Genomic DNA, 24,464 nt, shown 5'->3' with positions numbered 1-24,464 from the left:
AGAGTACCATATTTTCTATCATCGTATACAGGCTCTTTTTTCAATTCTGGTACTTGCCAGAGAAGTACCACACCAACAACTACACATTTTTAAAATTTCAGTTCAACAACAACTGAACAAAACAGTTTGTACTATTGACATCGTAGCATAAACATATTCTGCTCATTCGTATGTCTTTCATTTTCCTTTTATTTGAACAAAGAAAAAAAAGGAGAAAAATCTATCTTTTAAAATTACGCAGCTCAACTGGCAGATTAACAATGTATAAGAGTTGAGGAAAAAAAAAGAGACTTTATCAAAATAGAAGGGGGTTTATAGCAACAAGTAAATTCTTATACAAGTACTGAGATAAAATCAGCTTCTGTATATAAAACAGCTTAAGTCAATTAAGTTTCACTACTGAGTAAGATAAATTCATTTTCTAAACTCATCCCCAAAGTGTTGATTGTTACAGGAACAGGACTAGGTTTAGAGAAATAGGTTTAGAGAAAACTGTTCAAATTGAATTCTCAGTACTTGATTTCTCCACAAGCTGTTTTGGCTCAGTGTTTTAATGCTATTTTAAATTTCTTAGATATCTCTTCAAAAATAAGTTCGAAAAAGATGTCTACTTAAATACAAACAATCAGAAAGTAGATTTTTGCTATGAGTCCCTTCCAAACACTTCATTTTCCTATTTCCATAGAGCGATTTTTCAATAAAAGGCAGAAATAAAAAGATAATTCAGTATAAACTTCCATTACACTTTCTCACATTATCTTGAGCCATACACCTACTTTTCTCTTGAAGGCCCAGTAAGAAAAACAGGAAAGTAAAAGATTTTGACATTTACATAATAAAAGAAAAACCCTTCCTGAGTTTAGATTGGTTTGAAAAATTTATATTTGGTCCACTGACAAATTATAACTGAAAAACAAAAGATTAAGTACACATAGTTCTGAATAATTATCCATTTGTATTAACACAAAAAGTTGCAAAGAAAAACAATTAAGTCCAGAGAGCAGCAGTCCTATGACTATCAGTTGAAACCACCTTGCAGAAGCCAGCCATTATTCAATGTCATATAAAGACTTACCTTTTTATCATATACATCTTGCCAGTTTACTCCAGCAAAGAAACTGTGACGCATGATTTCTTTTGCGTCATCTGGGCCTCCACCAAGTCTAAAGAGAGTGAGGAAAAAATCATATTAAATAAGCATTACTCTTAAAGGCAGACTGAGTTATTGTAATGGTTGGAAAAGCAACCCTTTGTTTTTGACTCTCTAAGAACAACTCTCATCCATTCAATAAGTAATTCTTACTTCTTTATTATGAATTAAGGTGATCTTGAGAGAAAATGTGATAGCAAAAGTATCCATGCCATGGCCTAGTCTATTTGATGAATCCAACTACAATGTTCACTCCTGTCCATGATGAGCTTTTTTAATAATTCATTCCTTTTAAAAACATACTTAAGTTTAGTTTTCTTGAAAGACCAACTCGCCTTCTGGCACTATTAAAAGCCCAAACAAATTCAACAATGCTGACATAAAATTTCACCAAGCAGGTGCCAGGCACTGAATCAGTAATGACTCACACATCAGTTTTATATAGTGTTCACTGCTGTTGCATCTGGATGCTGTAACAATTAACCAATTACCATAAAATAGTCTCAATCTGAGTCAATTAGTATAAATTAATAAATTGTGGGCCTGCTGAGAAGGTTATTTAAAGGCCATTGTAAATAACCACACTATTCACTGTGGCCCATAGCTTGCCAAAGCCAGACTCTGGGAAATCATCTTAGGAAGTTAATTCTACCTACTTTGGGTGAACTTGCCCATGGCGATTTGAGCTCATAGAACTGGTCACTGCCGCCAAGAGAAGAATGTCCCACTCCTGCCCATCCCTCTCCCCTCTCACCTGCATCCACAGCATCACTCCCACTGACAACTGCGAGCTGAGCCAGCTCACTAACCTGAAGGAAACCAACCCCACAATGAAAAAACAAGAAAGAGCCGGCTGCTTTTTGTTGTCAAAATTTGGCTCAACAAGTTTAGTGAGCTCCCTTGAGCTTCTGTTGTTGGTAGAGAAAGAACCACACATCCAGTGAAGAGAACCTCTGCCCCTTTCAACAACATGTGGACTTTCAGGACTGCTCAGCTGTCATCTAACTTCCTCCTGGCACTGGCAAGCCTACTGGTCTAACAGGAAGAAGTGGCAAAAGGAAAAATAAAATCTCAACTGAACAAGCAGCCCATATGTGCTAAATATTGACAAGAAGATTGACATAAATAGTTTGTGTTTCACTGAAAGGAACTGCTGAAGATATAAGGTCAAATTTTAAAAGCAACCTTTTAAGTAAGATACATTCCTCTCTAAAGCATTTCTTGCAAGCAACAATAATTCCCACCACCATGGAAAAAATCTGTATTATTATTACCCTGCTGCCAAACTACAAAAATATTCCAGACTACTACCTCAGTCTTGCAGTATAAAGTTATTTTCACTTCCAAGACGTATTCCTTTGTTCTTCAACTACTCATTGTAAAATTCTCTACATCTCTGCCAAGCATCCCAGTGAGCCTGCAGTCTCCAGACTTCTCTCACTGTCTTCCCATCCAGCTGCTCAGAGAAAAGCTGAGTTGCAGTTAACCTCTGTGCTCTCACCCTATTTAGCATTAGCTAGCACCACAACTAGAATACGAATAAGCTTGTAAATGTAAGTCTGTAATAAACACTACTGTCTGCAAAGATTAATTAGAAGGAAGTATCTTTTCAATTCTAAAGGTTAATGCATTTGATGAGTCAAATTGTTTGGAGGTCAAAATGCGTAAGAGTTGCTACAGGAACACATTTTTACTTTACTCTCCATGTATTTGGTTGGTCACAGTTTGCTTGTACTGCACACAGTAAAACAAGCGAGCCTGGCACGGTTGGGCAGGAGCAGCAAGGCTGATGTGACTGCCTGTGCTGTCCTGGCTGCTACGTGGGGCTGCTGCCCTCAGACACGGCAACCCCTCCTGTGCTGGGGGCCAGCGAGCAATCCCACTGCTGAAAACTTACTGAGAATGAACTGAGGGTGAAGGACTACAGAGAGACAGACAGAATGACTGCAGCCTTAAAACATGCCAAGAGACTCGCAAGAACAACAGAAAGCTTGGGGAAAAGAGGGGACCTACAAACAAATATCACTGATTTACAAAGAGAGAGATTTGTTTTAGGACCAGAGGGGACTGGACCATGCTAGTCCAGGGCAGGCGCCACTGGAAAACATTTCTTGGCAGGCAACAATCCCAGAGGGAAAAGCCCACCACAGAAGGGCACAGGCAACAGGTGGATGAAACTTCCTCTCAAACCACTGTATTTAGATTCCACTCAGAAGATGTTTTCTTTCACATGTTTCTAGTGTCCGTGGTCGAATATGTCATCTATCTACATAGCCTAATAAAACTTATCTGTGGCTGTCTATACATGTCTTCTGGCATGATCACTTCCAAGAAAAAGTGGTATAGTCCCCTGGAGATACTACAGCCAACACAGGGTTAAGTCATACTCTGAAAAACACTTCGGTGCTCTCCCTTTGTTCCAATACACGATCTAAACCTGAAAAGATCCCCATGTTTGCTGTGAATGATTGAAAAAGTCTTCTTTTCCATATGCTTTTTCCCCTTTTGCTCATTAAACTCACTTTGTGCATCACTGATGTATTGAAAGAGTGGAAATCTGAGACAGTATGGCTGCATATAGCCCTTTCCAGTGACTGACAGGTCCTTCAGTTAGGAAGACCAGGCATCACTGGCCTATTTTTACATTAGCCAGTATCATCAGAGTATTTATTATGCCTGTATACCCAAGTACTTTCACTTACCGCTTATTTGGATCCTTTATCAGTAGGCCTGATAGTAATGATTTTGCATCTGCAGACAGAGTTCGAGGAAATTTTATGTCCTCCATTAGTATCAGTTCAAATAGTTTCTCATGATCTTGGTTGTAGAACGGTAATCTTCCACACATCATTTCATACATGACAACTCCTAATCCCCACCAGTCCACTGCACGACCATAGTCATTATCTTCCAACACCTAAGGCAGAAAACAAAAGCAGCTGTAAGACATGCACTATTTCAGACATGGTCATTTCAGTCGATTTGATGCACCTCTATGTGAATGTGTTTCCAAGACTTTATTTTCAGAGTGTACTACAAGGACTCCCAGAACCTGGTTCAATCCATGCAACTGCAGTACTGACCCACACACCCACTGAAATTCCAGGCATACTGGGCACCATACTGCTAAGGACAAAATACAAAACTGAGAATGACCTGCCCAAAACGATCAGGACTGCATTTGTCCCTCTCCTGTGTCCTCTACCATCCCATCTCTAGTGTGCTCAGTTTTAGGAAGGGGCACTTCATCTACAGGCACTACTGCCTCAGTTAATGTTCTTCTGGGAGAAGTGAAGCACCTCCTTGCTCAGTCACTTCCTTTCTCCTTACCCCAACCTGTAAGAATAAAGCCTCAAATTTAGAAACACCTTAATCTTAATAAGATAAGCTTAGCTTATTCATCATCTTTATTTACATTAAAAGTCCTCAATGTGTTTCTCCTGACAGTTTCATTAGTAGTTCAAACAGCTGAACTCTGCCAGTGCAAAGAAAAATGACAATGTTTACGTGATACTATGTTTATTATGGCACTATGTTTACATGATATCCTATGATCACAGAAATATGGTAACTTTTATATAATTTGTTAACATAATGCTTCCAGTGGTGTGTGCCTAAAAACATACTCCACAGCCTTTCTCCCAGCAGCTCCAGAGAAGTGGAATAAGGAATCTGAGTTTAATACACCTTCATATTAAACTGCACAAATGGAGACAACATAACAGCAGCATACACCCATAATGAAACCACAAGCAATACGAAACTGAAGGCTACTGGATATATACATATATAACTCCAGTTTCTGTGAATTTCTAGATCATACCCTTTCACTTAAAAAAGATAGAACAGTTAGAAGTTAATAAATGGTAATACAGAAGGCGCTACAACTGTGTGCGCCAAATGGCCAATATTTGCTGCAGAAAGGTCTATTAAAGAGGCAAAAACCTTAAAACAATAAATTAGACTTAAATAATAAATGGTTAGAAACATCAAAGAAATGCAACAAATACAATTGGCCTGTATTTATGAAGAATTAAATAATTCTTTACAAAAAATCTTCTCTATCCTTAAAAGACAGTTAGTGAAAGGCAGCACATATGACTGATTTAAAAAAAAAATATATAACCAGCAAACTTATCTACAGAAAACAAAATACTTTTTACAACACACAGATGCATGCAATCACCACCACCAAGAGTTCACCCAGATTCAACTGTAAGCAGACACACAGGAACAGCCATTTAGTAGCAAAAATCTGGTGATGTGTAGTAAAGCCTTCAGGCTTTAATGATAACGCAGTGTCTAACAGGTCAGAAATTACCTTTTCCTGTGACTACATTATCTTGTGATTGTCTAAAAAGTATAAGATGACTTCCAGTAATTTCCTCTGAAGCAAGGGCAGACACAGTCCTTGCCCATCTGGGGACACTAAATGTAGCCGTGACAACATCACAGGACACGTGCTACCTTAGCCAGGCCTAACAAGGGGCATTGAGCTCATTTATCTGCCTCTGCTTTTTCTCCCCCAGTAAATCCAGACCTGCTCTGAAGTGTCTGGTACATGCTTTTAGCAGAAACAAAATGCAATCCAATCCAGTATGGCAATTTTGACAATCCCACAGTAATTAACGCATTCATATTCCTGGTTTTCACTGTCCTTAAGGATTAGTAGTAGAAACATGATGAAAAGAAGTGTCTTACAAATCCCTCTTGTGTATGTAAGATTAAAAAATCATAAATATTAACACATTAACACATACTATTTACAACTGTGCCAAAACACACAGACTCGTTACATCATTGATATTTCCAAATAGAGGGTGAAATTTTGGAAAGTGTAAAATACAACAAATTATCTGAATAAGTACATATGACAAAACTAACTAAAATAACTCCTGCATTTTAAAATTAATTAAATGTTTTATGAGTTTGAGCATATTGCAACTTATTTGCTGAAAAACCGTATATGAAATCTGTGACGCTTGTCTTTAAATCACCATTTCTTCTGCCACAGAATAGAAGCATTATATATTTTTCTACTGTATCTATTCGCAGCATTACCATCTCTCCTATTTGTACAGTGAGCCACTCTTTTCTTTTGAAGCTAGTAAAACATAAAATTGTGAAGCAGAGGTAGGCTCTTTTTACAAGTAAGCTGAGATGTGGTTTGCATGTGTGATTTATAAAAGAAGGCAACAGGAAGAAAAAAAAGTATTATTCTCTGAACAAGGCAAATGACATGGCCAATAGCTAAAGCGAAGCATAGCTAGGGCTTTACCTAATTTATGCAGGACTTTACCTAATAGTAATAAAAAAGTATGAGCAACCTTTTGCTGCATTCCCACAACAGCAACAAAACAGTGGTACAAAGAAAGAGCCAAATGTGATTTTTAACCTCTTTTTACATAAAATCATAAAAAAGCATAAAAGCCAGATTAACTGCCTCCCGAACCCACATATCACCAGCCGGGTTCTCATCCCCAGCTGGCAAAACTGGCAACTCTTTATTTTTGTTTAAATACCTGGTTTACAGCCAGCCAGACAAGCAAGAACATCAAAAGAGTTTCATTTAGGCAAAAGGAAAACAGCCTGAAAATAGTGTAAATAAAGCAAAATGAATCTCAACTTATTTTAATATAAATGCAATAAAACTGTACATAATACACTCACAGTAAATACACACAATTATTTCCTTTAAGTCTTTCCTACTCCTCATGGTGTTAAGAAATGCCAGGATTTATAGACTGTGACAAATCAATTGAAGTGCTGGAGTCCAGCAGCTCCTACAACCAAATCCATACAATTAGGGCCGGCATGAGAACATGTCTATACACACTGCCCCAGCATTACAGAACCCTTTCCAAACAATTCCTGGTTTTGAGGGGTTTGGTTTTAATTACACTGAACATAGGTCAAGAAAGCTTCAACTCAGTGCTAAAATGAACACGACACACAGCTGCAGGCTTTGAACCTATGAATAATTGAATCTTTTGCTTACCATGAGGTAGGTAGCTGCTTTTAGATGTGCCTCCTTTGGCTGTGAGGCCTGATACTACTGTCCCTCCAGTATTTGTGGGGTATCCCTGTGTACATGGGGTACCAGTCTAAGCACTTGGCAAGGCACAGTGGAACGTCTGATCTCTTGGGCTTTGTACACTGCCCTTAAAAGCTGTCTTCGTCACCTCCAGCCAATTCGCATCCCCACACCCACAAATCTATCTTTAAGTGAATACACTGTCCTAACAACCCTTCAAGGTCACAGCAGGAAAGGCAGCGAGCCCACCAAAACCATCATGAAGGGCACACACTCAACCACTCTGGTATCTGTTGTCAAGTAATATATTAATATTTCCTAGGGATATCACACAGAACGACACAGGGAACTCACAAGCTACAGAAAGAGCAGCTACACTGGGTACGTACTCCAGACAGGTGCATTTTCATGAAACAAAGATGAAGTTACTTGCTTTCTTGCACAAAATCTGTTTAAATAGTCAGATCACTCGGATATGTGACTTCCCTTCCTTCATCTACTTCACACACATGGGATGCCAAAAATCCCAATATCTAGGTGAGGTTTTAGAAGGTGAGAGATCCAGCACAACGACCTCAGTGCACGGATAACATTGATAGTCACTCACCGCTATTTTACACCTCACATCATCACTGCACCCAAGTGACCTCCCAGAATTGAGTAAAGCAGGAGGTGGGGCTGACTGCGGTGCAGTCTGGAGGATGGCATAGATTACGGGAAATAAAACTCAAAAAATGAACATCATTTTTATTACTTGAGGGAGTATTACTCCATTTGTTTTTAGGGCTCTGATTCAACAACTGGTTCTTTCAGAGGCAGTGCCAGCCTAACTAACATTCTTGTTTCTATTCCCTCACCACAATTTCCCTTACCTTGCCAAAACTGCTCAACACACTACACCAGAGAGTAGACCAGTTCTAAGAAAAAAGGAAAAAAAAGTTTCTCCCTGGGTTATTTTTTTATCTGAATCAAGTCTTCTGAGCTGAACCACTCTATTGCCATGTGAACAGCTACAGCAGCACAAGTGCGAGCACCAAGGCATGCGGCATCGGATGCAGCATTGCTGCAGAAAGAAATGCTCGTCAAACGTTGCCCTAAAGTTATACCAGAGAAGTGACACTGACTCTCCCAGTTACTCCTGCAGGCACAGGCGGCTGCAGCAGCCGTGCTCAATTAATGGGAAGATGAAGGACCCGAATCTCCTCCGAACCTGTATTTCTCTAAAGCACTCCAGCAGTATTACGGGATTCCCGTGTGGGCATAAACTCATTGCTGCACCAGAACCACTGCAGTTTGCACAAGCATCAATGCTCTTCTAAAATCTACACCTACACCTGCAGCCTGAGGACAGCCCGGGTTTATACAGATGCTTTTTAAAAGCCGCAGAGGTGCTGCTGAAGTTTGTGTTTTTCCTGTCTTAGATAAATATGCAAAGGTTAAGTAACATAAACATTTTCTAACCAGCAAGAGAGATTATCCAGGCAGATGCAGGTACTTCAGTGCTTTTATGGATGCTTTCGAGGCACTGGATAATATTATAGCTTCAACTAAGGGAAAGTTATTTATTTATCTCAAAACTTTCATCTTTATTGTGGTCAAAAGGCAACTCAACTTTTTAAAAATTTACTGAGATAGCAGCAATAGCCAAGTGTAAAATGAAAACAAAGTATTTTCTAGTGACTCTACTGCCTCTGCACACTTTGGGGTTTTTGGAAATATTATCAGCAATAACCTTATACACAGAGCAAAGGCCATCAAGTCCTACATACAAAATAAAAAAATCAGTTCACAGCTTGTACTGAGCCTTTGTGATGACTAAGACAACACAAACACACTGCAGGACTGCTAAGATCACAGTAATTCGACTGTGTTTGCCCCTCACACACAATTCATTTTGCTGATGAGTTACTGCAGATCAGAAAAAAATAATTATTGTATTCTCATTTCTTGACCAAAAAAAAAAAAAATCTTCTACTAGTATTCCCAAATGCTGAAAAGTCCAGTGTGTCGGACTCAAAAATATTAACAAAAATTGTTAGTACCACTGGAAGTTTTCTCTTTACCAAAAACCAAAACCATTAAAAAGACTTCACCCTCTACTTCACCAGTGATTGTAGATTTTAATCAATCAATACATTTCTAGGTCTACTTTGCTTTAGGTATATCATTCCTTCAAGAGTCTAACATGCAGTCCACAGAATTTGATGTCCATTTAAATTTGATGGTGAACAACCACTGAAAAGACGTTTTATTATCTCTTTATTTCTTCAGTAGCTAGACCTGAAAATATTCCAGGAGGCAGCAGCTTGAGACACGTGCAAATTCCTATTTACAAGGGCTTGGGCCAGGGACTAGGGACAAAGGCAATTAAATGAGTCACTCAAAGAGAAGTCGATACAAACACACGCACTGCTTTTACAAGGCTCTGTGAAAATAAGGTTTTTTAGGAGGTTAGCCAGCAGTATAACAGGTGAAGTCTGTGACCATCTTAAGTCAATCATGTATTTCCCCTGGCCTTCAGTGAAACTAGGATTCTCCAGTACTTCACAGAATTCTGGATAAGGTGTGACCGCCTCAGACACAAACAGAGCTGAAAGCAGAAAATCCCTTAATCCTGTTTTAACTGCATTTTCCTGAAACAAAACATCCCTGAAGAGCAGTCTCTGGAAGATTTTTGGTTACGCAACAGAAATTCACACAACCAAGAAATGCACTTCCCACAGAGCTCTAAAAGGTAGTTAGCTGCTGTAACTTCTGGACTCAGCAAACACAGACAAATTTAGCAATACCCTTGAAAATGAAAGGTTTCATACAATTCCTTGTAATCTTCTACAAACGCTTGTCAGTATTGGGTTTTATATTTAAAAGAACAATTTCAAAATGTAAGTTTCTTACTTTGTGCTAGATAGCCAAGGCAACTTATTGGAAAAGCAGTCACATTTTTGACCTGCTTATGGTTTCTCTTAATACATTAGATACAGACTTTCTGATAGAACATTACAAATAGCTTGTTGCTCAATCAATAATTTTGACAGAACAGATGGGAAAATATTTAAACATCTAAACAAACTGTCTGCACACCTATGTTGTGAAAGAAAACTGAGAACTTGGATACACCAATGTACTGTTAATTTAAGCGGAAATAACTGTTTTCAATTAACCTTACGGTTCAGGTGGAGTGTATGTTCCTTAAGAATTCCTGGTAACCCTTCACACATTTTTACTGTTACAGTTGTTGGTCTGCTAACAAATATTCACCTACATGTTATTGACCTGAAGTTAAAAAGTGTATTTGCTAGAACCTTCTATCAATTGTGGTAACAACTGCAACAATGGGAAAGCTTATAATCTAACACTAATGAACAAAGGTAATACACATTTCTTTATAGAAACGGGCTTTTATCCAAATGTATGAAAACCCTTCCTGCAGAAAAGCATGTTTGCCAAGTATTACATAAATTTAGTTACTATAAATGTATCTTGGTATGAACTGTGAAAGTATTGCTACGTCAAAAGTAAAAATACACTTGAATGAATACTCATTGCTTTTATTATACAGAGGTGAAAAGACAAAATATCAGTATTACCCTGGGAAATGGATACCTGAGAATTAAGTCAAGAAAGAAAGTTTTATGTCACTGCTCTAATTTTCTACTGCTCTAATTTTTGCAGGTCGTTTTTCTCTATTTTGAATCTGGCTTGCATTGCTGTTTTCCTTCTGGTCCTAACACAAACTATCTTCCCAATACATTTTTGTACTAGAGATTTCCCCCATCTAACCTAGGTTTTTGTTACGTAACCTTTAAAAAAATAGCAAACTAATTGTTTTTTCATTTGCTGGCACACATTGTGCTACATCAGAAATGGTACATTTTGGTATAAATGTGAATTAAGCAAAGTCTCCTAGAGTAAAGAAAACAATAATAATGAATATTTTGAACCTCCTACAAGGGACTCTGACTTGAGTAAATTTTTAAAAAGTTATGCTATCGCAAATGAAAGAAATGTTCTAACAAAGGACTTTAGGAAGTTAATGGCAACCATTAAAAAACAAAACAAAACCAAAAAAAACCCCACATCACATTAAAAGGACCTCTCAAAAGTAAAACCTATTCAATGGGGGGAAGCAAAAATAACTGTGTTCTAGAAATAACAGACACCTTTCACAGAAGGCAACAAGTATAAGCAAAAGATGATTTTAGTCTACAGAAAGATGCCACTTCGCTCATAACTCCACCATTGGAAGAAAAACTGTAGACATGTTCATATCTGTATTAATTATCACCGCACTAGCAGTAGCCTCCATAACATAGACTGCCATGAGATGCAAGATGTGTAAGAAGTAATAAATAATGTTAATACCGTGATATTTCTCTCTGGTTGCTCATTCTTCCTGAAACGATTTTGAATTTTTACTGATGTTACACAGCATTTGTTCAGCTTTTGTTTATGCTTCATTACCCTCGGAAAAACTAGAGGCTTTTGCTGAAATGGAAATAATGTTTGCACTGATTAAAAGAAAATTAATGAAAAAAAGCTTCAAGCATGTTGTTGAGACAATCTTTGTAAGAATTGTCATACTTATTTGTTTTACAAAAAAAAAAAAATGTGTTTTTTATTGGAAAATTGCTCTCTGCCATAAAGTTTTGTTTTGTATACTGCTGTTATTTATGGGCAGTGTGGAGCTAATCCATTTTCTAGTCTTTTGTTTGTTTTATTATTTTTGCATATTTGTTACATCTTTCCCCTTGAGAAGTCTTGATACTGCATGTGGACAATTAGTTTTTGTGTCTGGTGAGATTAACCAGATTGCATGAAAATTCAAATTCTTGTTACATCATTGGTTATCTGGCTTCAGGAGAAAGTCTAATTCTTGTGCTAATTTATCTGCTGTTGCAGCAACTCTTCCATAGATGTAACTGAGTAATGCTTTTGTACCCACATCTAAATGCTCCCATCTTTTGACCTTGATAGTGGTTATTGCCAATAAATGATGTTCTGCTCTGGATACCCTGCCTTGTCCACATTTCATCACGTTCATCTCAGGCTCCCACTGGCAACGCCAAGCTGACACAAATGACCAAAGTCAAACAGTATTTTTGATGACTTAGGAGCATAAGATGACACAGTGTGGTACAAAAAAAAACAAAACAGAAAAAAGACCACATCTGAATTCTCATGAGGTGATAGAATTTCAAGAAAAAAACTTCTTTTTTTTTTTTTTCCTTTCCAGGTAAAAAAATAATTTGGTACTTGGAATTCTAGTATAAAGAGAAAATTCCATATTGTGAATCATCCATAAATCTGAAGGAAAAGTATTTTCAGGCATAGATGATATTCGTCCTCGCATCCCTCACTGGTCCTCACCCAGAAATTAAATGTAGCCAAATATACAACAGACAGCTGCTCAAGAGCACACGCCAACATGAAACCACATTTCCACAGGTAAAATAAACTCTATTGTGCCTCTGCTAAGAATCAGATTATGCATGAAACATCTAGGTAAACAGAGAGTAAATAAACTTGAACTACCTTTTTGATGCCAAAAGAAAATTAGTTAAGCAAAGCACAACAACATAACTACAGTGTTTGGTACTAAGCAGCCTAGCTATGCTTTCAGAAGTTGGGGCTCTTTGGTTTTAAGCAAAAGCCAAGAACCAAAAGCCAGGTATTCTGCCTCACTAGGAAGTAGTAATGTCTCATACTTTACGTTAAGACAAACACCTACTCAAATATAAAAAAGAAAAAATAATTGTGGCATTATTATGCCACATTATTATGTTGGCAGAAGACTTAGCAATTAAATATTCATCAATTAGATACTTTTTATTTTATGGAATAATACACATGTCAGCATTGAATTTTTTCAAAAAGGAGTCTTTTTGTTTATATAACACAATAGATATGAGTGGTAGGACTTCATTAAACTAATGCAAAAGAATAAGCAAATCTTCAGTCCTCATAGCAGAGTAGGTCCTTGGATATGGTGGTCCATACACAAAAGATGGTACTTTTTGTTGATTATATTATCTCCACTTATTTAGCTTTACAATTGCCTATATGACAAAGACATAATGCTGCCCGTTACAAATTAGCTCTAGTCATATAGGTATCGCCATTACACAAATAATTTATTGACCATTGTAATAAGAAAGTTAAAATCCTTCTGACATCAGAAGAAAAGTATAATCGCAACCAACTACCAACTGCAACACTACCAATATGAGACATTAAAGAATGACCCTTTCTGATAGCATTCTTCGAGCATGGAACACAATTTATTTGAATACATCATTTTAAAACAAACAAAGAATGCAACTACTACCTTTTCAAGTCTCTGGCTGATAGAAACTAACATTCTATCCTTGGACAAAACAACACAGCACAAGATACTTTCCTAAATATACAATGAACGCTCATAGGTTCAATTTCTTTTTAACAGTGAAGTTTTTGGGGGGTGGTGGGTTTTTTTGGGGTTTTGGGTTTGTTTTTTTTTTTTTTGGGGGGGGCACTCTATTTTGTTCATTCTAACTTGGCGATCAAAGAATTTTTATTTTTACACCATTACAGAAGTGCATTTTTCTAGGTTTCCAAAACCACCTTATTCAACCTTCCCCATCTGTCACCATCTGCTTCTTTTTAGCATGTACTTTTTGTGTGATCACATAAGCATGTGAAAAATAACTAACATTCAGATGATTGTCTGCTGGTACATTTGAGGACTGGGCATAATAAAAGTGAACTGCCAAAACGTACTTAACACTTCTAATTTTGTTGGGTCTTGCATGTAAGCTACATTTGATTTTCAAACTGTTTTACAGTTGGAAAGTTGATCAGGTACTCTAACTCAACAGCAAAACTGAGACTACATAATTAGCTCAGCACTAAAAAGATTATATTCAAAGAGAGGAACAAAACCCAGAAATATATCCACACGTGTTCACACATCCATCTTGACTGAGTCTGTCTGCACAATGTTGCCTGAGGCACAGGATGAGATGCTACAAGGAGCCTACTTCTGGACAGCCACAGCCTGGGTCTTCTCTCCAGGCTGCCACAGGACTAGGAATAAAGGACTCTCATAATTGCAAGGGTGTATGAACTCTCCAAGGGTAGAAATGCTCCAAAATGCAATGCAATTCCTCAACAATGCAGCAGATGCTGTTTCTACATGCTAAGTAACTGGAAATTGCCATCAAGGCACAAAAGCTGAATGGTGGAGTTATCTGTTTCCTGAACTCCAATGTGCTTCAGCACAGCATGTCTGCTTGTAAATGCAGTTCTTAATGCAGTGTTAATGTGAAAAGAACAAAACAGGTCTAAAGCTAGAGAAACAAACTTACCTCCCACTCTCCAAAAACAGATTAACCTCACTCTAAGAGAATTTCATGTAGGAAATTCTGTCCTGTTAGAGCACCACTACAAGCCTCTCAGGTCTTTAGCAAAACCACCCAGAACCAGAATACCAATATAGCTGTATCAATACAGACAATTCGGTGGAGTGTCTCATTAGCCTTTCTCTAAAAAAAAAAAAAAAGAATTAACAGAAGTGAAGAAAATCAAAAGAAGCCAAACAACAGGAACTACTGCTTCCCCCAAAAAATCCCAAAAGCCACTGACCACCAATCCTCATTAATGCTCACCAGAGGGAACCAAATATAAGTGAGAATTTGCTCTGTAGAGCATGATGGAAGACCAAGTCTATCGCAAAATTTATTTTCCACAGTTTCTCTTTACAGCATTGTTCCAACTCTTAGAAGTTCATACAGGTCTTAAAGCACTGTGAATGCAGATGGCACCTACCAACATCTTAACAACTGCTTTCCATCAATTTGTGCCTTTTTGCCCAAATTCCCTTTTCCATCCAGTAGTTGTAGAGGTGGAAAATAATGGAACATACCTATTACTTACATCAAAGTTGCACAGAATTTCAAAAAGCACATTACATCAATGCTTCAGTTATCTTTAAATTAAATTTAAATGAAGATAAAAAGGAAACTGCATAAGCCACGACAAAAATCATTCTGGCCTTCAGTTCCTCTATATTCCTAACCAAAAAACTCTCCACTGAGCTCCTCTTCCTTTCAAGTTGCTCATCAATTTCTCCTGCCTTTTGTGCCTCTCTCCAAAACATTCTATTAGTTTCTATTACGAGAAAATTAACAAAATAACATAATTGTCTTCAGTCCAAACTCTCCTGCCCACAACCACGTTTTTCCCCACAAGAAAAACCTTCTCATCTCTAAGCTGTTTTCTGGTCTACCAATCTACCTGTGAGATCAGTAAATTAATTTCATTAATTCCTTTTACCTCCCGTTAACCTCCTTTGCTATCCCCCTCCTTATTTTACTCAAATTCTTTTATCTCCTCCATTAATTAAATAATTAATTTTAAAAATATACTAAAAAAAAAAAAAGAAAATAAAAAAGGAAAAAAGGCCTTGGCTGTATTACCCATGCAACATCATCTTCTCGGTAGCATAACATGCTGGTCTTTTTGACATCATCACCTTAGCTAAGCTCTCCCAATTGGCCTGCCTCAGTTTATCCAAGGTGTTGGCTATTTTCATCAAGTTCTTTGCAAACAAGCACTTTCATGTTTTTCCCCACACCTGAAGGAGCTCTTCTGTAACATTCACACTGCAACTTCTACCTGCATTAAAATCCTTGTTTAAAACACGGCTGAAAACATCAGTTTCCATGCTAGCCTATCTCAGTGCATTTCTGTGGTTCCCTGTCTGCCTATATATCACCTAGTTTCAACTCTTACCAGAGCAGTTATGTGGTAAATCATCATATTCTCAGTCCAAAAATATGCCAGCCTTTGGCAAATAAGCTGATCCAACGAAAGCAAGCATTAAAATAATATTATATAGCTGCACCACTGACAAATACTTTTTCTGCATCTACCTCAACATTTTATAATCTGCATATACCACAACATTCTTAGAAAATTCAACTTCAATTCCTGCAAACATGGCAAAAGTGTTTTTTTCTTGCTATAACCATGCCTGCAGTACAGGGTACCATGAAATTCAGCCACTGAACTTTGATGGCCAGGTTCTAGATTTTGGGTTGCCCCTACGTCAAAGCCATATCCTTCTCAAATAGAAAATCCGTAAATAAGGAATTAAGTGAAAAGTGAGGAAAGACAGCAGTTGCTTCTTGATAAAGGAGTTTTACCTTTCATTTCTCTGAGGTAAGACTCATGGAAATGTTTGACTACACATGATCTCTCTCTCTCCCACTTCTGAAAGAAAGGTCACGCACAAAAAAAAATACCGGGCAAACAAGCATTGTGTAACTTATCTTAATACTTCCTTCATCTCCACTGGTGTCATTTTAAAGGAAGTCATAAGACATGCAGATCTTCTCATGCCTATGGACTAAGGCTATGAATCTACTCTGGTCTTATTTATCGTTACACACCTTTAAGTGACAGTAACTGCATAAACTATACAGAAATGGTCTTGCCTTTTTTTTTTCTTTAAATAAAAGACTAGTTCTTATAGAAATGCATCCATCCATCTAGTCTGTACTTTTATGCTAATAAAACTCAGTGAGGTCCTACTGTTTTCCCTGTTATTAGAATACACCTAATTATCATTGATCATCTATTATCTATGAAGAGTAATTTGAATGATCATCCATGATGTCCCTTACAGACTTGTCCTTAGTCAAAACAATTTCTGTTGTTAAAAAGATTAAAATCTTCAAAATGAATTTCTGGTATTTAAACTTGTATCTCCCAAGACAACAAAACTTAGTACCATAGTGACTGCCATACTATAACCAAGGCTGTGCACTTAGTCCTAAGAACTTGAACTGAAATGCAGAGAGCAAGAAACTGCAATCTCATTTAAGAAATGACCCTTACAAATAATCAGAGCTGCAAGAATTTTTATTTCCCAGCCCAAGTAGCTTCATTTCCTGAATATTCTGGTAAAGCAAGTGTGTAGAGTTCTGTATCTTTATTAGCAGGTCCTTGATCCTTGACAATCAACTGAAAACTACCAAAATCCAAACTGCTTTTAAATGTCTCACAGGTGTATTTACAATAACAACTAATTTCTTAGTTTTATTCTTTTTTCATTGAGCGTGTGATGCTTTCTGGAAAAGACACATCGTTCTGTCCTGATTTTCTCACTGCAAAATAAACATTTTGGGGTTTTTTAATTAAAAATTTTAAGAGTATATCTGTGTTTCCTAAATGGGATCACAATTCTTCTTTTTCTCATTGGATCTATGTTTATTCTCTGACACCACAATGACCTCTAATGTGATAGCCTACTTTGAAGGATAACAATGGAAAGAAACTCCGAAGAAACAGTCTCTTCTTCCTGAAAAACTACTAAGGAATGAGGAATTATAAAATATTTTATACCTTTCAGATGGGAAATACCACAGATTCTTAGAGCAGAGGAAAATATTAAGTATTACCACTACAGTTATACACACACACAAAGAGGATTGCATTAATTCTACAAGAGATGATAAAGGAATTTCACTATTTATCACATAACCGAATTATTTTTAAAAGACTATACAATCTCACAAAGAAAAATTACTTATTCATCATTATGACATGATTTTTGCAAATTCATTCTTTGACACATGAATAGACTGGACAGCCCAGTCTCTTGATGATCCCAGGTATAAAAATAGATACAATTGTGTCAGGTGAACAACTATCCAAACAATGCACCAGTTAACATTATTGCAGCAGCAGAGAACATGAAAGGAACGTTTATTTTTTTGCAATGGTGTCCACATACTGCTAACTTCACTCTTTTAAATAAGAATGTGTGGATGAAGGTGTTGAGTCTTCTTACACCATAGCAGTAATCTGTCTAGGTTGATTGCTCTAAACCTTTTACCACCAAGGTAAAAGGGAATGAGTTCTGGGGTTCCTGGGCCTAATGACGAGTCAGTTTCCTTCGAGACAGATTTGTAGACGGTGGGTCTCCAAAAATGCTCCTAATGGGAGGTGGAAGAGAGGAGTGGAACTGCTAGAGAACAGAAAGGCAAACTGGATCAACTAATTTGTTGAAAGTGTCTGAAACCCAGACTGATCCCTTCCCAATTTTGATGGAAGAGAGCTAACATGTTTCCAGAAGTGAGAGATGAAGAAGCAGATGAAAGCAACTGAATGGGATATTTGCAGTCTTTGGGAAGGTTTTCACAACTGCTGACAAGAAGACAACGTGGGGGTAAAAGCTGGCAATGACACCTATGCCAGTGATAAGAGCATTGTCCCTTGTGTTGCTCTCTTTTCTGGAACAGGTTCTGGGTGTGTAGCACAGGAAAAGTGGCCACTGTACCAAGCCAAACAGGCAGATCTACAACTTTTTCTACATAGTCATAGAAGATTCAAAGCAAGAATTACAGAAGATGGAACCAGATGGATGAAGAGAAAGTTACTGGCTCCTAAGAATACTGATGTTTCCTTGATAGCTGGAGAAAAAGAATGTATCAAAAGATCTTGATGTGTTTCAAAATGGTTCATTAACTCTAGGTAGCATAGTAACTTACAACCAACTACTAGCAGTTTCAGTTTCCTCACTGTGTGCAAATTGGAGGAGACTTTAAATTTGCCTTTAGACATTTAGAAAGACATTCAAACCCGCAAAGCTGATCATCCTAAAATCTTCACCATCAGCCAGCAGTATCCAGAAGGTGACATTTACCAGTTTCCTTGATATCCCTTAATTATAAGGTTCAGAACAAAAAATGAAAGGCAATCTAAACTTGCTTGTTGAAATATGCTCCATGGCTTGTTGCTGCTAGTCAGGATTCAGTACTCCTGAAAATAAGGGGCAAAGAGCTATGTTGAATCAGTGCCTCCACACCTCCTCCCCATAAACTAAGGCACATTGTTCTTCTGAGATTACCTGGAATATCAACTTTCTGGTGTTCATGAGTTCCTGCAAGAGGTAAAGGATCCTTTCAAGAATCCTTCTTAAAACAAATGGTATGACTGAAGGGCCTTGTAAAGCCCTTTAGGATGATCAGAAAGTTGTCTCAGTATCAGGTGTGCAGCAATCTTGAATGCTGGCAATAATGAAAATAAGGGCTAACTGAGCATCCACAGAATCATTGGTATTAAGTAAAACAGATACTGCTGTCTTTTGCATGGCAATCCTGGAGTTGCGTTTGGCAACCCCAGGCGAGAGGCAGAACAACATTCCCGAGCACTACGACCAGTACTGTTGACTGAAGCCTGACAGAAGGCCAATTTTGAGAGTTCTTCCTTTGCTTTTTTTCAGTAGGCATCAGTGGCACTAATGCTGGGGCAGATCATTTGGGTGACTTGAGCTTCTACTTCAGATTCTTAAGTCACCAAACCAGAGCTGCCAAGGGAACCAAAACAACATCTTCATGTCCATCTTTACATCAATCCTGGAGAAGTGGGATGTTTGGCACGCCAAGTGCTAGCTAATGGTAAAGATGGGGTGACATATTCTGAGATGCCACTTGCACGTACATACAGTGAAATGGCTAGGTTTTGGTGTCCATCTCAGTTCTGAGGTTGATGCACTCAACTGTTTTTAGCAGAAATATCTAAAATTTCAACTCTCTCTCTCTGCAACTGGAAAGTTCAAATAAAACCTAGTAAACTCAGTACCTTCCTATTCTTCCTTGCCTCCACTGAGGCTGTATAAACACTAGCTATACATCTCAGTTAAGCAAAATCATATGTTCCAAGAGACAGACAGATGGAAGATTTTTTTTTAAGAAATCATTGGTAGATGAAAACTAACAGAGGAAGGCAAACATGAGAAGGAAAATGCCCATTAGAGGCTTTTTTAAACACTAAGAAGCACAGCATCAATATACATAGAATCACCAAAAGAAAAGTAGCACATACAATTCTGAATAACAATCGTATAGTATTAATCAGGCAGACTGTCAGTTCTTTACAATGAACAGTTTTGAGCATACAAACACCACAGTCTAAAATTAAATGAAAAATAAACATTTTATACTGCATTACGAGAGTATATTCTAAATCATACCTCGGGTGCCAGGTATTCTGGAGTACCACAGAATGTTTTCATAGTTGCTGCGTCTGTGATTCCTTCTTTGCAAAGTCCAAAATCTGTAATTTTTATGTGTCCATCTTTATCCAACATTAGATTTTCTAACTGTGTGTTGGGGAAAAAAAAGTTCCCTTAGTATTTCTTAACAGGACAGGCTGATGCATTACATCAATTTTTTTTGAAAGGTACAGAGTTATTGCTTGCAATAAGACATAATTTGTTTGTAATTTAAAAAAAAAAAAAAGAATTAAAGTATCTATTATGTTACAGCCTTTAACACTGTTTACTTTTATACAATTTAAATAATTATTTAATCCTATAATACAGTTTACAATAGTAAATCCCAGGTCAATCAAACCATAGTCTTTCATTCTGAAGTTGGTTTGTGTTTTTTTATTTTTCTAAATATTCTCAACATATAATCAACTAATTCAAAGTGACAATCATAGCTGTCATTTAGTAAGACTTCATGGGTTTCCTTGGCTGTTACATAATCTTAATTTACCAAGATGCATTTTACTTACTACACTGTCATGAAACAGCTAGTATATATCCATGTCCCATTCTTTTAAAACATCTGTATCTTCCACAATTTTTTCAATAACAGACTGATGTGGTGGTAGAGAAGCTACTGATAAAAACAAAACCCTGAGGTAAATTCTCCCTTGTATACTTGCACAGGATGCTGGTTTTGAATAGTCGTATGTGTATGCTTTACATTGCTTTTCAAATGCATGACCCTTGCTTTGAAATATGAGTAAAAATTACTGCAATATTTACTGTGGACTGTCTCAAAAACGTGGCTAGTGTCACTTTCTCAAAAGCTTTTTATTAGCAATTTAAATAAGATACAACTAAAACCAAGTAAAACACACTTTTGAACAATTTTTCTAAACAGAAAGGGTTTTTTTCTCAGTGTAAGGCATGTAGTGAAAACACCAGCCAAGAACAATCATAGCCATGTGTTGCTTAGTCTGCATAAAGCCTGAAATGCAATTCAAAGGTATATACTGCCTGTTGAGTCTAATGGTGTCATACAAAGAACATACAAAGTAGATGAAGGAACATACAAAGTAGATGACACCAGCAATGGAAGATTTGCAGAGTTAAATTCCTCTCTTTATTACATGGAATTTAAATAAAAAATCAGGACCTATCATTCCTTGACCAGAAAACTCCATATTTTTCCAAGGTGTCACAGCGTGCCATACTATTCCCACAGCTTCTGCTACAAACAGGTAATGCAGTATTCTGTTTTCTGTCTGCCTCCCTGAGCAGAACTTGCCTACCATTGCCTCCTTTCTCCTCAGTTCTGTACAAAGGAGACCATGAATGAACTCCACTACTGTGCATGTATAATGGGAAAGCACAATTTTCCATATAAAAAATGAAAGGCTTTTCACAGAAGTAAAATAGGCTTGTCATGGAATTCAGAGGTTCCTCCCACACAAGTTAGAAAATGTTCCTGTTGAAATCAGGTTATTTTCCATAGAATATGGTCATATTGTGTCACAGAGTATCTGTAGCATAATATAAAGGAGCTCCAGGCAACAGAGTATAGAGAACTGTATACGCAAGAAAATCTAAGACAAACTACATTCCAGTATTATGAATCTTTCCCAAGATACAAAAGACAAAAATAATTTTTAAATTAAGGTTGAAATTCTTTTCCTATTGAAGCATTCTGAATTATTTTAAATGATTTCAAATCATACAAGACCGTAACTCCTTGCTGAAATAAAGAAAGTGCAGTCACATTGTCCCAATTCCCCATTTCACTTGTTTGAGGACAGTGAGCATTATATTCGACATTTGTGTTGCAATCCAAGTTAAGTTATAAGTAAGGAGTGTCAGAGAAAGCATCAGAAGCTCAGATCTCTTCCAAGTGCTATCAGTAAGATGTGCTATTTATTTTTTCATCAAGTTAAAGTGATGTATCCATCTATAGATTACTGCATCAAATGGCTATCTTCAACACACACAAAACTTTAAACTGAACACAGATTTTTTTTCCCCATTAACTCTGAATAGTGCAACTTTATAATTACTTTGTGTTTGTCCCAATAGTCTCTGCAAAAACAAAAATTTGATTACTTTTTTTTTTCTTTTTTTACCTTGAGATCACGATACACAATCTTCCCAGAATGCAGATAGTCCAGGGCAGAGACAATTTCTGCACCATAGAAGCGTGTGCGGTCCTCTGAGAACACCCGCTCTCTCGACAAATGGAAAAACAGCTGCAGGGTAAACAGCAGGGACAGGATTGTAATAATTACTGATTTAGTGGGGGAAATTAACACAAACATAAAACACCTCTCATCACCATATTGTGATGATAGATAGTGTACTCTCAGTGGACACTCAGCACTCTTAGACAGCAGCTGGCTTATCTTTTCCAGGTTTCCAAAGGGAGAAAGCGAGCTGTTAAATCAGCGTTTTAATCAATATACCAATCTTGTTTAAGGCATTCTGCTTGCTACTCATTTAACCTTCAGTTACCAGAGGAAAAGAAAAAAATGCAGCAGCATAATTCTGTATTTCTCCCTCCACCACTTCCTTGGAATTTTATTTTAAGCCACTGAGAAATATCATTAAAATACCCAGATTCTCATTCTGCCTTAAGTTTTTCAGTAATTTAGTAACTTTTCTTTGAACTGAAAAAAAGTCTAGTTCTTCAGGACAGGTAAACTGGCATTTTACAAGAACAGCACTGCTAGCAATATTACTAAAAAAAACACAAACCAACAACTGCTTAGGGTTTATAAAACAGAATCTATGTATTTAGTGTATTTCTTTGCTACAAAGAAAACATTTCTTTGGGCTTTCTGTCTCTTCTTTAATACTCTATAAGTAGCAGCACTTTGCAGATACTTTTTCAATGGAAGTCTTTCAGTATTCCATATTGTCAGTAACTTCAGCTGCAATGAAAAAGCATAAGGTGACATTCTGTAATATTGTCAGCATCTTATTGGATAAAATATCACCCTCAGAACCTTCAAGAACATCAAAAGAAGTGGAATTTGGCTATTTAGATCAAATGCTGAGTCTGTATTCTGCTTAAGACCAAACAGGCCGCCTGCCTGACTCCTTCAAGTTGCAATGTTTCTGGTTTTACCACAAGAGCTAACTATCAACAAAACAGAAAAAAAAAAAGAAAATGTGATCATTTATAAATTAAAAATCGACAATGAAATCCAGAACAACGTGTTTTATTTTTATTTTCACTGCCAAAAATACAAAGTAGATGAGAATTCCAAAATGGCAGGGTCAGTAAAACAAACAAACAAAACAACAACCAAAAAGCCCACACTCACATGGCACAGAACAGCATAAGAATTACTGCAGCTACCTTCCATGTGCGGACTTTTCTAAATGTAACTAAAAAGTCAATCCCTTAAACAAGCAGAAGTCAACTTCTTTCCTGAGAGGTTTGCTCCCAAAAATGTTTATTACTTTCTTTTGAACCTAAACAAACTTCCCACTAAACTGAGCCTTTCGGCAGCATATATTTGTATAAGCAGAGACTTCAGAGAAAACAGAAACTGCAGTATGATTTAAAGGGGGTATTTCGTTTTTGTTCATTGCACCTGCATTCCCCTTTCAATTTCTTTTTGAATTCTCAAGACACCCTGTACAAACATGGAATACCTGCATGACAAGGAGGATCGTTATTTCGTAGGTATTTCAATTGCTCCTGCTGCTGTTTCCCTGGTTAAGCACAAATCCCTGGTGGTGACACCAGCCCTCCCTGTAGTAACGAGCATTCTGTACCGACGGCTGCTTAATTGCCAACATAAACAGAAGACCCACACAGATCAAGCAACTAAGTCTCCCCTCATGAAGTGCCTCCCGTAGTATAAAATTGGGAAAAGAACTGGAATTTGTAGGGTCTTTTCCATGCATTTTTTCAAAATTTAAATAGGAAAAAAACACCACTAGGTAGATCTTCATCCAAATAAAGCAAAATACAAAATTTCTGTAATTCATACATTTATTTCTGGCTTGTGGTCTCTTTCGTAAATAATGAGCTAGTGTCACTCATTTTTAAGAGTTTTATTTGTTTTGATGGACTCAAAGTAATTGAAAATGAAGGCCACATTTCAGATCACCTTTTAATGTGTACACACAGCGAATACATTCCAAAAATTTCTAATATAACCTCCAGTTAGTCCTACACTCATATTTATGCAAAAGAACCACTGCAATTTTCTGTAGGAAAGAGACTAATCCAGTAGCTGAAC

At 37.1% G+C, this 24,464-nt stretch overlaps 1 protein-coding gene across 4 annotated transcripts in view; it reads right to left on the bottom strand.

The window, feature by feature from the left end:
• AKT3 (AKT serine/threonine kinase 3) overlaps positions 1-24,464 on the bottom strand; it is a 159,506-nt gene that overhangs the window by 18,027 nt on the left and 117,015 nt on the right. For 3 of the 4 annotated variants that reach the window (XM_065833488.2, XM_071806219.1, XM_071806220.1), the window contains 4 exons: positions 22,338-22,460; positions 20,200-20,328; positions 3,853-4,067; positions 1,076-1,163 (listed from right to left, as the gene is read on the bottom strand). In XM_065833488.2, the coding sequence (XP_065689560.1) occupies positions 1,076-1,163; positions 3,853-4,067; positions 20,200-20,328; positions 22,338-22,460 (555 nt within the window). Of the gene's footprint in view, positions 1-1,075; positions 1,164-2,499; positions 2,607-3,852; positions 4,068-20,199; positions 20,329-22,337; positions 22,461-24,464 lie in introns of those variants that run through there. The other variant, XM_071806221.1, reaches the window with a different exon arrangement.

Source organism: Patagioenas fasciata, chromosome 3 (assembly GCF_037038585.1).
Source record: "Patagioenas fasciata isolate bPatFas1 chromosome 3, bPatFas1.hap1, whole genome shotgun sequence".
NCBI classification, from domain to species: domain Eukaryota; kingdom Metazoa; phylum Chordata; class Aves; order Columbiformes; family Columbidae; genus Patagioenas; species Patagioenas fasciata.
Note: the sequence above shows the minus strand (reverse complement) of the source record. Positions and strands in the feature narration are given on the sequence as shown.